We start from the raw sequence: 14,524 nt of genomic DNA on the forward strand, positions 1-14,524 counted from the left end.
CAACCTATCCTGAAGGACAATCCTTCACTCTCTCAGATCTTGGGAGACTGGCCAGTCCTTGCTTCCAGACAGCCCCCCAACCTGAAGCCAATACTCACCAGCAACCACACACCAAAAACACTAAACCAGGAACCTAAATTTGTTAGTCTCTAAGGTGCCACAAGTACTCCTTGGTTTTTTGCTGATACAGACTAACATGGCTATCACTCTGAGAACAGTGTTATTCTAGGAGATTTGCAGATACTGAGGTGAGCGTGAAGTGGACCAACGGGCCTTCAAGTCTAGCAGGAAGGCAAAGAGATCATTCAGCAGGTTCAAGAAGCCTTGGGCAAGCAAAACAAATGTTCTAATGGCCATGATAGACAGAATCTTGCAGAAGCTTTCTTGAGGTTTAATTTTGTAGCCATAGATTGGCTAAAGATGCCATGGTACCAAGATCTATTAGATATGCCTGGTGAAATACCCATCATTCTGCTTGTCACAAAGGATCTGCTCAGACAAAGTCAATTTTCTTAAAAAGAAAAGGAGTGCTTGTGGCACCTTAGAGACTAACAAATTTATTTGAGCATAAGCTTTCGTGAGCTACAGCTCAGCTCATGAAAGCTTATGCTCAAATAAATTTGTTAGTCTCTAAGGTGCCACAAGTACTCCTTTTCTTTTTGCAGATACAGACTAACACAGCTGCTAGTCTGGAACCTGTCAATTTTCTTAGAAATCCTAATTCACTAGCACAAGTGATCTAGGTATGACGGAGTCAAACCTTTAATAAAAAGGGAGGAGGTGTTGCCAGATAAGGTCATGTCTGCAAGAATAGTCATCTGAAAACAATGTACTTTGTTGTCCTATATAAGACTAAAGAACGCTTGTTTCCCCTTCTGGTACAGGAGAGCAAAAAATAGTTCCTTCTCAATCTGCAGTTCTGGATATCCTCCCGTTCCAGCAAGCTGGGCAGAATTGGAGTTGAATACCAGTTCCATAAAGACACAACGTAGCTATTATAATATTATAGGGTGTGGTGGTTCACTTTTCTGTGCACATCACCCAGATGTGACCAAAAGTGTGAGAGAGCTTTGGAGAAAAAATGATACTGTTAATAGGCATTCCAGTTCTACCTTAAATTTGGTTGCTAATATTCAGTGAAACTTAAATTTATTCTCCATATTCTCATAGCACCTTCTGTTGATCCCCTTAAGTCTATTTGCTGCATATCATGGCCTTTAATTTTTTTGCCATTACTTCTGCTAGAGTCAGGGAACTTTAATGTCCTATTCTGTAATGTGGAAGGACTGCCAGCAGGTAATACGCAGAACTCTTGTCTTCATGACCCTGCCTGCATTTATACATAAGGCAGTTTCTACATTTCATATAAAAATGAAATGTAGAAGCCATGTCACTTCTGTCTTAATCCACAGAATTCCAGAGGGTGTGCTACATTGCTTGGATGTCAAGACCCCGTTGAATTTATCTTGGCCAAGCAGCTGAGTTCAGAGACTGAGAGGTTATTTATCTTGCATCAAGGCTTTACTGTAAGAAAGGTCAGGCAGTTTCCAAATAGAAAACTTAAAAATGGATTAATGAGCTGACTAGGAAGGAAACTTGGGAAGGGAAGTCCAAGGTGCATCCAATGGCCACTTGATCAGATGGCTGACACAGTAGACCTGATGAATCTTGATTTAGTGACAATCCCGTGTGACATTCTCATAAGCAAACTTGGAAAATGTGATCTAAATGAAATTACTATAAAGTACACAACTGGTTGAAAAACCATACTCGGAGTAGTTGGTAACGGTTCACTGTCAAACTGGGAGGGCGTGTTTAGTGGAGTGCTGCAGGGGTCAGTCCTGGTTCCGATACGATTTAGGGGTGAATCCTGGTTCCAATACGATTCCATATTTTCATTAATGATTTGGATAATGGAATGGAGAGTATGCTTATAAAATCTGGGGATGACACCAAGCTTTGGGGAGGGGGAGTGATTTTGAAAGCACTTTGGATACAGAATTAGAATTCAAAATGACCATACCAAATTTTGAGAATTGGTCTGAACTCAACAAGATGAAATTCAATAAAGACAATGTAAATACTTCACTTAGGAAGGAAAAATGAAGTGCACAACTACAAAATGGGGAGTAGCTGACTAGGTGGTAGTACTGCTGAAAAGGATCTGAGGGCCACAGGGGTCACAAATTGAATGAATCAGCATTGTGATGCAGTTGTGAAAAAGACTAATATTCTGGTATATTAACAGGTATATTAACAGTATGCTCTACTCAGCACTGGTGAGCACTCAACTGGAGTACTCTGTCCAATTCTTGGTGGCACACTTTAGGGAAGAGGTGGAGAGAGTCCAGAGCAGAGCAACAAAAATTATAAAAGTTTCAGAAAGCCTGACCTATGAGGAAAGGTTAAAAAAACTGGGCATGATTAGTTTTGAGAAAAGAAGACTGAGAGGGGACATGTCTTTAAGTATGCTAAGGTCTGTGTCAAGGTTCCTCCCCCACTCTGAACTCTAGGGTACAGATGTGGGGACCTGCATGAAAAACCTCCTAAGCTTATGTTTACCAGCTTAGGTCAAAACTTCCCCAAGGTGCAAAATATTCCACCCTTTGTCCTTGGATTGGCCGCTACCACCACCAAACGAATACTGGTTACTGGGGAAGAGCTGTTTGGACGCGTCTTTCCCCCCAGAATACTTCCCAAAACCTTGCACCCCACTTCCTGGACAAGGTTTGGTAAAAAGCCTCACCAATTTGCCTAGGTGACTACAGACCCAGACCCTTGGATCTTAAGGACAATGAACAATCCTCCCAACACTTGCACCCCCCCTTTCCTGGGAAATGTTGGATAAAAAGCCTCACCAATTTGCATAGGTGACCACAGACCCAAACCCTTGGATCTGAGAACAATGAAAAAGCATTCAGTTTTCTTACAAGAAGACTTTTAATAAAAATAGAAGTAAATAGAAATAAAGAAGTCCCCCCTGTAAAATCAGGATGGTAGATACCTTACAGGGTAATTAGATTCAAAAACATAGAGAACCCTTCTAGGCAAAACCTTAAGTTACAAAAAAGATACACAGACAGAAATAGTTATTCTATTCAGCACAATTCTTTTCTCAGCCATTTAAAGAAATCATAATCTAACACATACCTAGCTAGATTACTTACTAAAAGTTCTAAGACTCCATTCGTGGTCTATCCCTGGCAAAGACAGACTATAGACAGGTTTCAGAGTAACAGCCGTGTTAGTCTGTATTCGCAAAAAGAAAAGGAGTACTTGTGGCACCTTAGAGACTAGCCAATTTATTAGAGCATAAGCTTTCGTGAGCTACAGCTCACTTCCTCAGATGCATATCATGGAAACTGCAGCAGGCTTTATATATACACAGAGAATATGAAACAATACCTACAGACACACAGACCCTTTGTTTCTCTCCCTCCTCCCAGCTTTGAAAGTATCTTGTCTCCTCATTGGTCATTTTGGTCAGGTGCCAGCGAGGTTACCTTTAGCTTCTTAACCCTTTACAGGTGAGAGGAGCTTTCCCCTGGCCAGGAAGGATTTCAAAGGGGTTTACCCTTCTCTTTATATTTATGACAGTCTGTTATAAAGAGAACTGTAATCAGTTGTTCTTCATGTCCACTGAAAGTAGGAGAAGATATAATGGCCGTAATCTGCAGCAAGGGAGATTTAGGTAAGATCATAGGAAAATTTCTAACTGTAAGGATAGTAAAACATTGCAATAGGCTTCCAAGGGAGGTTGTGGAATCCCCACCTGAAGGTTTTTAAGAACAGGTTGGACAGACACCTGTCAGGGATGGTTTAGGTGTACTTGATCATGCTTCTGCACAGGGGGCTGGACTTGATGATTTCTTGAAGTCCCTTCCAGCCCTACATTTCTATGATTGTTACTTGTGGAAATAGAGATCAGAGGTATTGTTTTAACATAGCTTTATGTATAGGTATAGAATAGTCCCTATAGCAGAAATTGTGTTTTAATTTGTTTTCCTTAATCCTGCCCTTTCCCCTCAAACAACCTTTTGTTTTGACATCTCAGGAGAATTTATATAAACTAAAAATTGTTTGAAATATATAAAAAATCTGTGGGTAGAAGAGAACAATTGTGTTCAAGCAAGTGCAAATCAGAAGAGAGATCCAGATTTAAAAAAAAACTAATGAAAAGGTGAGATTACAACAATGTGACTTTTTGTACGGACTATCTTTGCAGTCTTAAGTGAAAAATATTCCTGGTCTTTAAATGACTTTTTGTACAACTACTAAAAATAACTTTCAGTTTCTGTTTCTATCACAAAGTTTGGGTTTCGTCAGAAAATAGAAATGTTTTACCTTTTAATGGTCAATCATTCTATCATGTGTTTATATTGCAGGTTAACTAAACTCCAGATATTGGAACTGAGAGAAAACCAGTTAAAAATGTTGCCAAAGTAAGTACAGATGGAATATTTAAGGTACATGCCTGCTTGCTTTTCAGTTTCAGTAAACTCTTAATGACTACTAAAAAGTGGATTGAGCCTTAATTGACCCAAGATTCACCAAAACTTCATGATCAAACCCAAAGGAATCAGCCCTCTTGCAGAGACTCTTCCTCCTCCTCATGTTCAGTCTCTTCCTTGTCCTGGCTTTCCAAATTAGCTCTTGCTGTCTCTTCTCTAACCCAGTGGACTCCTTGATCTTCTGCCTCAGATACTTGAGTTTTTACTGATTCGGTACTATGTTAATTTTCTCCTCTTTCCTCCAGTCACTGGGACTGCATCCCAAGAATTGTGTCTTACTGCAGCTCTGTGAATGTTACGATTCTAGCTGAAAATACTTTAAATTCTAATCCCATCAATTTCCCTCTCCAGAAATCTTGACAAATTTTAGTGTACCATTGCTGCACTCTGTGTGTATGCATAAATTTATTTTAGTGGCACTAAGTCTTTTCGACTTTACTGTTGAAAACTGTTGTGGATATTATTCAAATTCTAATATTAAAATCAATGTATGTGGGATTAGTAGACGCTTATTGTTCAGAGTGACTGGGTGAATTTGCTTGTTTTTGAACAACTTTGATCATGAATGCATTTATTATTGATAAAATACAACACAGTACATACCTATGTTCTGTGGAATCTGTGATGCAAGATGTATTCCAAAACACTTCACCAAATTGTTTAACATAGCTAGTGTGAGTATCCCCCAATCACGTTTCCACAGCTGTAAAATGCTTGTTAAAATTTTAATCTGGGGTTGTTTTAATAGTAAAATTCAACTGCATGCTTTATTTTTTAGATTGTGTATCACTTCTAGTCCCTTCTTTCACCTCTTAATTTCAGGCACTGATTGTGGGTTGCTTTCCTTATTCTAGCAAGAGACAAACTAACCCAGGAATCTGACAGTGTTGTTACTTCTGTGGTCTGGCAAGGCCCTGAGTAATTTAATTTTCCACCTAATCCACATGGTGATCCTACTTAACTTAAGACTGTTTTCATTTGAGATATATGCAAGTAATGGCATACAGCTGAAATCCTTTCTTGGACAGAATTGATTCACTTATTTTGCACATTGTGTCTAGGTACTCTACATCAGGGGTGGTCGTACTTTACAACCCTCCGAGCCACATACGACAATCTTCAGAAATTCGAGTGTCAGAGCACACCTACCAGGGCTCAGGGCTTCAGCTGTACAGGGTGTGCCTGCCTGGGTTCCAGGGGTGTGGTCATGTGTCACCCCCCCGCCCCCTCCCAGATTTTTGCCAGGATTTGCGGACTCCAATTTGTCGTATGATGCAGCCAGGCCCCCTCCCTGCACAACAGCTGCTGGAGCTGAGGCTGTGAGGAGAGCCAGCAGCAAACAGCTGGGAGCTGCCAGGAGAGCTGCAGCCCCTCCTCACAGAGCTAAAACCTGGGAGTTGCAGGGAGGGGCCGCTGTGGGTAAGAGGGGAGGTGTGCCTGGGGATGTGTGACTCAAGCTGTTGAGGGGAATGACTGAACCTTTAAATTGTGCCCCCCCCGTCACACACACACACACACACTCTCAACAGGCACCAGTTGTCTCTTGCAGTAGCCTGTAGTCCCACCATCCCACTGCAGGGCAGAAGGCCTGAGGCCATTCACCCCCTCCCCTGCAGCCTAGTAGGCAGAAAATAGGGGGAATGGGGCCGTTGCGAGCTGCACTTTAACTGTAAATGAGCCACATGCGGCTCGCAAACCACAGGTTCGCCACCCCTGCCCTATATGGGGAAGGGCTCACCTGTCAGCATGTGACAATGGCCCGAAAAAGGTGGTATTGAAAACATTATTTAGAAAGGGAACTTCAAATGCTGTTTCAGAGTAACAGCCGTGTTAGTCTGTATTCGCAAAAAGAAGAGGAGTACTTGTGGCACCTTAGAGACTAACCAATTGATTTGAGCATAAGCTTTCGTGAGCTACAGCTCACTTCATCAGATGCATACTGTGGAAAGTGTAGAAGATCTTTTTATATACACACAAAGCATGAAAAAATACCTCTTCCCACCCCACTCTCCTGCTGCTAATAGCTTATCTAAAGTGATCACTCTCCTTACAATGTGTATGATAATCAAGTTGGGCCATTTCCAGCACAAATCCAGGTTTTCTCATCCCATCCCCCCCCCCCCCCCAAACCCACTCTCCTGCTGGTAATAGCTTATCTAAAGTGACCACTCTCCTTACAATGTGTATGATAATCAAGGTGGGCCATTTCCAGCACAAATCCAGGTTTTCTCATCCCATCCCCCCCCCCCCCAAACCCACTCTCCTGCTGGTAATAGCTTATCTAAAGTGACCACTCTCCTTACAATGTGTATGATAATCAAGGTGGGCCATTTCCAGCACAAATCCAGGGTTTAACAAGAACGTCGGGGGGGGGGGTAGGAAAAAAACAAGGGGAAATAGGTTACCTTGCATAATGACTTAGCCACTCCCAGTCTCTATTCAAGCCTAAGTTAATTGTATCAAATTTGCAAATGAATTCTAATTCAACAGTTTCTCGCTGGAGTCTGGATTTGAAATTTTTTTGTTATAATATCACAACTTTCATGTCTGTAATCACGTGACCAGAAAGATTAAAGTGTTCTCCGACTGGTTTATGAATGTTATAATTCTTGACATCTGATTTGTGTCCATTTATTCTTTTACGTAGGGACTGTCCAGTTTGACCAATGTACATGGCAGAGGGGCATTGCTGGCACATGATGGCATATATCACATTGGTGGATGTGCAGGTGAACGAGCCTCTGATAGTGTGGCTGATGTTATTAGGCCCAATGATGGTGTCCCCTGAATAGATATGTGGGCACAGTTGGCAATGGGCTTTGTTGCAAGGATAGGTTCCTGGGTTAGTGGTTCTGTTGTGTGGTATGTGGTTGCTGGTGAGTATTTGCTTCAGGTTGGGGGGCTGTCTATAGGCAAGGACTGGCCTGTCTCCCAAGGTTTGTGAGTGTGTTGGGTCATCCTTCAGGATAGGTTGTAGATCCTTAATAATGCATTGGAGGGGTTTTAGTTGGGGGCTGAAGGTGACTGCTAGTGGCGTTCTGTTATTTTCTTTGTTAGGCCTGTCCTGTAGCAGGAGACTTCTGGGAACTCTTCTGGCTCTATCAATCTGTTTCTTCACTTCTGCAGGTGGGTATTGTAGTTGTAAGAATGCTTGATAGAGCTCTTGTAGGTGTTTGTCTCTGTCTGAGGGGTTGGAGCAAATGCGGTTGTATCGCAGAGCTTGGCTGTAGACGATGGATCATGTGGTGTGGTCAGGGTGAAAGCTGGAGGCATGTAGGTAGGAATAGCAGTCAGTAGGTTTCCGGTATAGGGTGGTGTTTGTGACCATCATTTATTAGCACTGTAGGAAGTGGATCTCTTGTGTTGACTGGACCAGGCTGAGGTTGATGGTGGGATAGAAATTGTTGAAATCATGGTGGAATTCCTCAAGGGCTTCTTTTACATGGGTACAGGTGATGACGATGTCATCAATGTAGCGCAAGTAGAGTAGGGGCGTTAGGGGACGAGAGCTGAGGAAGCGGCGTTCTAAGTCAGCCATAAAAATGTTGGCATACTGTGGGGCCATGCGGGTACCCATAGTAGTGCCGCTGATCTGAAGGTATACATTGTCCCCAAATGTAAAATAGTTACGGGTAAGGACAAAGTCACAAAGTTCATCCACCAGCTTAGCCATGACATTATCGGGGATAGTGTTCTTGACGGCTTGTAGTCCATCTTTGTGTGGAATGTTGGTGTAGAGGGCTTCTACATCCATAGTGGCCAGGATGGTGGTGTTAGGAAGATCACCGATGGACTGTAGTTTCCTCAGGAAGTCAGTGGTGTCTCAAAGGTAGCTGGGAGTGCTGGTAGCGTAGGGCCTGAGGAGGGAGTCTACATAGCCAGACAATCCTGTTGTCAGGGTGCCAATGCCTGAGATGATGGGGCGCCCAGGATTTCCAGGTTTATGGATCTTGGGTAGTAGATAGAATATCCCAGGTCGGGGTTCCAGGGGTGTGTCTGTGCGGATTTGATCTTGTGCTTTTTCAGGGAGTTTTTTGAGCAAATGCTGTAGTTTCTTTTGGTAACTCTCAGTGGGATCAGAGGGTAATGGCTTGTAGAAAGTGGTGTTGGAGAGCTGTCTCTACATACAGTCTCTACGTAAAAGAATAAATGGACACAAATCAGATGTCAAGAACTATAACATTCATAAACCAGTCGTAGAACACTTCAATCTCTCTGGTCACACGATTACAGACATGAAAGTTGTGATATTACAACAAAAAAACTTCAAATCCAGACTCCAGCGAGAAACTGTTGAATTTTAATTCATTTGCAAGTTTGATACAATTAACTTAGGTTACCTTGCATAATGACTTAGCCACTCCCAGTCTCTATTCAAGCTTATTTCCCCTTGTTTTTTCCTGCCCCCCCCCCCCTGACATTCTTGTTAAACCCTGGATTTGTGCTGGATATGGCCCACCTTGATTATCATACACATTGTAAGGTGAGTAGTCACTTTAGATAAGCTATTACCAGCAGGAGAGTGGGGGTGTGTGTGTGAGAGAACCTGGATTTGTGTTGGAAATGGCCCAACTTGATTATCATACACATTGTAAGGAGAGTGATCACTTCAGATAAGCTATTAGCAGCAGGAGAGTGGGGTGGGAGGAGGTATATTTTCATGTTTTGTGTGTTTATAAAAAGATCTTCTACACTTTCCACAGTATGCATCTGATGAAGTGAGCTGTGTTCACAAAAGCTTATGCTCAAATAAATTGGTTAGTCTCTAAGGTGCCACAAGTACTCCTTTTCTTTTTTTAAATGCTGTGATATTAATTCATTTGACGTAAAGAATTTTGTTTACCTTTAGCTTCATGATGTCTTATTTCTGGTATATGTAAACTGACATCCCTCAAAGTGAGGGACGTTCGACATATAGTTACAGTTGAAATGCAAATATATCGGTAATTCCCAGACGAAAACCTACATGTAGATGGAGTTAAGTTTAAGAGAATATATCAGTAACTTAAGTGTAGTTCTCTTCTGGATAGAAATGTTGACAGGAATGTTGTAATGCTTCCTAGGTGAAATCTTGGCTCCACTGATGTCAATGAGCATTTTGCTAGCGACTTTAGTGGGGCCAGGATTTCATTCTGTATGCACAACAATAAATTCAGCTTTAACTATGCAGTCTTGACTAGCGCCACCATAATCTTCCTAGCAACACAGCTGCTGCCATAACTCTTCCACATCTTCTAGGATCAATTCAGCAAGGTACTTAAAGCTATTGGTTTTATTTGTGTGTTTAAAGATAACATCATGCAAAAGTACATTGCTGATCTGGGGCCTTAGAGAGTAGCACTATCAATATATGATATGGCTAAGAAGGAAGCCCAGCATAGCTGCTAAAACTCTCAGCACCCTGCGTCTACTTTGCAGGTGATATAATTAGCAGATTAATGCATGGCCCACCTTCAATTATGAAGTGAAGGCAGGGACTGTAACAAACATCTAAATTAAAATACTTTTAAAAGTCCAGATATATGTTTATAAATAAAGGTGCTTTATAACGGTGAAGAATGAGTTTGGATGAAAAAAATCCATATAGAACTAAATAATAGCAAAGGAAAAAAGACATTTGGAAAGTAGATGCAAAAGGGGGAAAATGCTTTATTGGTGCTAATGAGGTACACCAGCCTGAATAAATATTTTGCTATAGAGCCTAAACAATTTTCTTGCTTGTTTTCCTGTTGATTTTTCTGTATTTTTTCCTTTAGTTTGTTCACACTTATTGATACGTGTTGATTTTTATTTTTAATCATATATGTCATTGGACAAACATATTAACATACAGCTAGTACTCCTACTGAATTAGGTTTGAGTAAAATATTTAACACTGAAGCAAAAAGCACTTGTTAAAGCTGTTAATCAAAGTGAGTGAGTAATGTCAAGCAACTAAATTAACCTTAGTTTGTGCCAAATACATTATGTAGCTTTAAACTGATCCAATATTTAGAGTTTGAAGAATTGGAACTATTGTAATGCATATTAAAAATAGGTCTTCTATTTGAAAGGAAAGCAAGAGTACTGAACATTGCATAGATGGTTTATTTGATAGCTGAAATTAAAGACAAATTATATATGCAGAAACTAAGAAGCTTCTCAGTTTGGAAATGTTTTCATTGGCTTTTTAAGTGTACTTCTGATTGCATTGTTTTCAACAACAGTTACACTTACAGTGACCACTTCCTAAAAAAAAGGGGGGTTGGGGGGAACAAATGATTTTTAGGGAGGGTTACTTTAGTACTATGCAGGGCCAATTCCTGCAAACATAAGCACGTAACTAAAGCTGGGTGTCGTCCCACTGAAGTAAATGATATTGCTAGCATCAATAAAGTTATCCATGGGCCTAAGTGTTTGCAGTACTGGGGTCTAAGGCTTAATTAAAACTGTCTGTTAAATTCTTTATTTTTGACTAAATTGAAATTTTGATTGTGTTTTGTATAATATGACTGCTCCATTATGCAACGCTCACATTGATGAGGGAACGTAGATAGAAAACGAGCATTCTGGCTATAGATGGTACATCTACACAACAATAAAACACTCTCATCTGACCTTGGGTCAGCTGACTTGAGCTTGCAGAGCTTGGGCTGCAGGGTTGTAAAATTGCTGTATCGACATTCCAGCTCAGAGGTGAGGGTCTCAGCTCTTGGGCTCCAGCCCGAGCCCAAACATCTACACAGAAATTTTTAGTGCTGAGCCCGAGTCCAGATGACCTGGGCCAACCAAAGATGATGTAACGAGAGAACTCTGAAATGATTGCAGTGAGTTGGGAGAGATAGAAGGAAGTGTAAGTGGGTGGAGAGTAGCTTTACTGAATGACTTGGAATGATTGGTCATAATTTAATTTACAAAAATTAAGTGAGCTGACACTAGATTATTTAAAGCTCTGACTTCTTTTGTGTGATTTAGTCAACGGGATCATTAATGTATAGTTATTCAACTGAACAATGTATGAAAATCTTAACCTATGTAGCAACAAAACTGCATCACTCTTTAATGCTGATTAAAAAGATGTATTAGTATGAATACAGGAAGATTGGATGTAACTGGTATTTTTTTAAATCTAATTCCTTATTAATTCCTTCCATGTGCAGAACCATGAACAGACTGACTCAGCTAGAGAGACTGGACTTAGGAAGTAATGAATTCACAGAAGTGGTGAGTTTTAGTTAAGTAGCAGAGCTTAGAATCTTTTCCTAAACCTTTATCCTTAAATCTATTTTTAATCAACATCAAAATGTAAAAATCCGCCTACAAGCTATGTTACTGAACAAATGTTGCATACACTTCTTTCTGCTTTATGGAATCTATTGTAAAAATTCTGGCAAAATATTTATTTTCCCTTTTCCTTTTAAAAAACCCTAATGATGTGATAGGACTGTGACATTTGGTGGTAGATGCATTTTAATATGCAGGCATAGGAATTCTTTGATTTGGTGACAAAATATTTAAATGGTCCAAGTCTTCATTTGCTTCAGTATGGCAGGCAAATATAAACTGTAAAGAGGAACCTTCTATTGATAGATAGTGAGTGTAAATTATTTGGGCTCAAGAGAAATTATTATTTACTTGCTGTTTTGGGTAATGCCCACAATAGAGTTGGCTTGGGGTTCTCAGACCTTGTCATAGGGAAGATTGCCTCCTTTCCCATTCACAATGCTGCAGACAAGCACTTCCTCTCCCATTTACAATACCATAATGTTTCTGTAGCAACTACAGCAACTGCTGATACAGAAAAGTAATATTAGGAAAGTATTCAATGTATTTTTAGCTGTCTTATAATGGAATTTAGCAATTGGAAACATGATGAAGAGCCAACACCGTGTGATCGGCCAACACTCTGTGGACCACTAGTAAGTGCTGTGTGGGGGACAGTTTGAGGAGTGCTGTTGTACCAGGCACTTCCCTATGCACTACTAGCCTGTGTACTAAGAAAGTATACTGAGGATCAGATTACTTGGTTTCTGTTCCTAGCTCTGGCACTGGGCTGCTTTGTAACTTTGGATGAGTCACTTCATCCCTGTATGCCTGTTTTCCTTCCTACTTAAAAAGTTTAAAGAGTTTGCATTATTCTATGAAGATCTTTTGGCAATGAATGTTAAATTTCTTAAGGAATCCACTTTAAATCTTCACTCATGAACTAATTAAGACTTGCTTGGGAATTCTCAGAAAATTAGTTCTGTACTTGTAGTAAGAAGCGTAATTTTGGGAAGAGGTTGCTGTAGTCTTCATACATAATAAAGTGATTGAATCCCCGTTTTAAGTGCAAAACTCAACTCAGTCTTAACTATTGGGCTACAGCCAATACCTCCATCATATACTCTCTCTGTTTTTTCAGGAACACAGTATAAATATTTCCAGTGAAGCATACATATGTGTGTTTTGTCAAGTGGTATTGCCTCTTTCCTTGGGTTTGAGAAAACATTTGTATTTAAATGGGAAAACAAATTCTACATTCCTTTGTCTTCTATATGTCCTCCTTTGAGACCTATCACAAATTAAGGAGGAAAGTTATAATAGGATCTCATTGTTAAAATATTTTCTTCGCTGATATAATGGTTCATTTATGCCATATACACCTTTTGATTTGCTACTACAGTGTTACAGGTTTTAAGCTACAGCTTTTAAGTTTGCCTGGTCTAGCATCTAATAGACCTTAACTGGCTGAATAAATAGCCATGCTGAGGTGTAAAATTAATAGAATGTTTTTAGATCTCTCAGTATGAAAGGCGATAGGTACATGTAAGATTTATTTAATGTGTGTTGCAAAAGGAAAACAAGCTAAGTTTTTTGTAAAAATTGTTTTAAAAATTTTAGCCAAATGTTTACACTGGTCAGAGACTTACATTTTGTAAATTCGTTATCTGTGTTGTGTTCTGTGGCTCCACACAAATCAAGTATAAATTTAAAACTTGGATTAAAAAAATCTTATTAAATAAGACTATTCAAATGGCTGAATTGACTGTTTCACTGCTGCATTTAAACTGTTCTTTTGTATCTGATTTAAAAAAATTTTTTTTAACAGCCTGAAGTACTTGAACAACTGAGTGGGTTAAAGGAATTTTGGATGGATGGTAATAGACTAACTCTTCTCCCCGGGGTATGTCTTTTTGATGTTTTAAATGCATTGTATTTTAACTGTGTAGTAGTACTTGTCTTGTCAATTAACTTCTTAAATTAAGAATATTTAACAGAACCACAAAGCTAGGAGATTAAGTGCTTTTGCTTAAGTAACCCTTTTGAAAGCTGTTGCTCATCTCTTGTGGGATAGGTATAAACAGTTCCTTTCAGTGAAAGTAATTGTTCTGTCGTTTTAGATTCTTACCTATGCCTCAATTCTGTAAAGATTTAGATCCAAATCCTAGTTTTAATGTAGGGATATCTACTTTTTTTTTCCCCCCCGGGAAGAAATTTTACTTTAGAGAGCAAACTGCAATTCAGAAGATATATTTTGGTAAATTCTAATGATTACTGTAGATATAGAATATGGCCAATTATTATTCATCGCTTTTGAGTATCTCCATTCGGTGTACTTAAGAATTTTACTGTGGATCTGACCCAAAGCCAATTGAAGCCAGTGCAAATGTTCCCATTGATTTGTAATAGGTTTAGGGTCAGGCTCTATATTCTGGATCTCAGTTAGTTATGTATGGTCCACACTGACATTTTATTCCTGTTCTAATGAGCCTTAAAATAAATAGTATATACTAGGGGTCACCAAATAAAATTGATAGGCAGCAGGTTTAAAACAAACGAAAGGAAGTATTTCTTCACACTACACACAGTCAACCTGTGGAACTCCTTGTCAGAGGATGTTGTGAAGGTCAAGACTATAACAGGGTTCAAAAAAGAACTAGATAAGTTCAGGGAGGATAGGTGCATCAATGGCTATTAACCTGGAGTGGCAGGGTGGTGTCCCTAGCCTCTGTTTGCCAGAAGCTGGGAACTGGAGACAGGGGATGGATCAC

General features: G+C 39.9%; 1 protein-coding gene across 12 annotated transcripts in view; it reads left to right on the forward strand.

Moving 5' to 3' along the window:
• Nucleotides 1-14,524, forward strand: part of ERBIN (erbb2 interacting protein) — a 224,729-nt gene that overhangs the window by 155,377 nt on the left and 54,828 nt on the right. For all 12 annotated transcript variants that reach the window (XR_012158901.1, XR_012158902.1, XM_073344084.1 and 9 more), the window contains 3 exons: nt 4,386-4,442; nt 11,651-11,714; nt 13,582-13,656. Coding sequence is in view for 10 of the 12 variants with exons in the window: in XM_073344084.1 (XP_073200185.1) it covers nt 4,386-4,442; nt 11,651-11,714; nt 13,582-13,656 (196 nt within the window). In the remaining 2 variants the exon portion in view is untranslated. The remainder of the gene's footprint in view (nt 1-4,385; nt 4,443-11,650; nt 11,715-13,581; nt 13,657-14,524) is intronic.

This window comes from Lepidochelys kempii, chromosome 5 (assembly GCF_965140265.1).
Source record: "Lepidochelys kempii isolate rLepKem1 chromosome 5, rLepKem1.hap2, whole genome shotgun sequence".
NCBI lineage: Eukaryota > Metazoa > Chordata > Testudines > Cheloniidae > Lepidochelys > Lepidochelys kempii.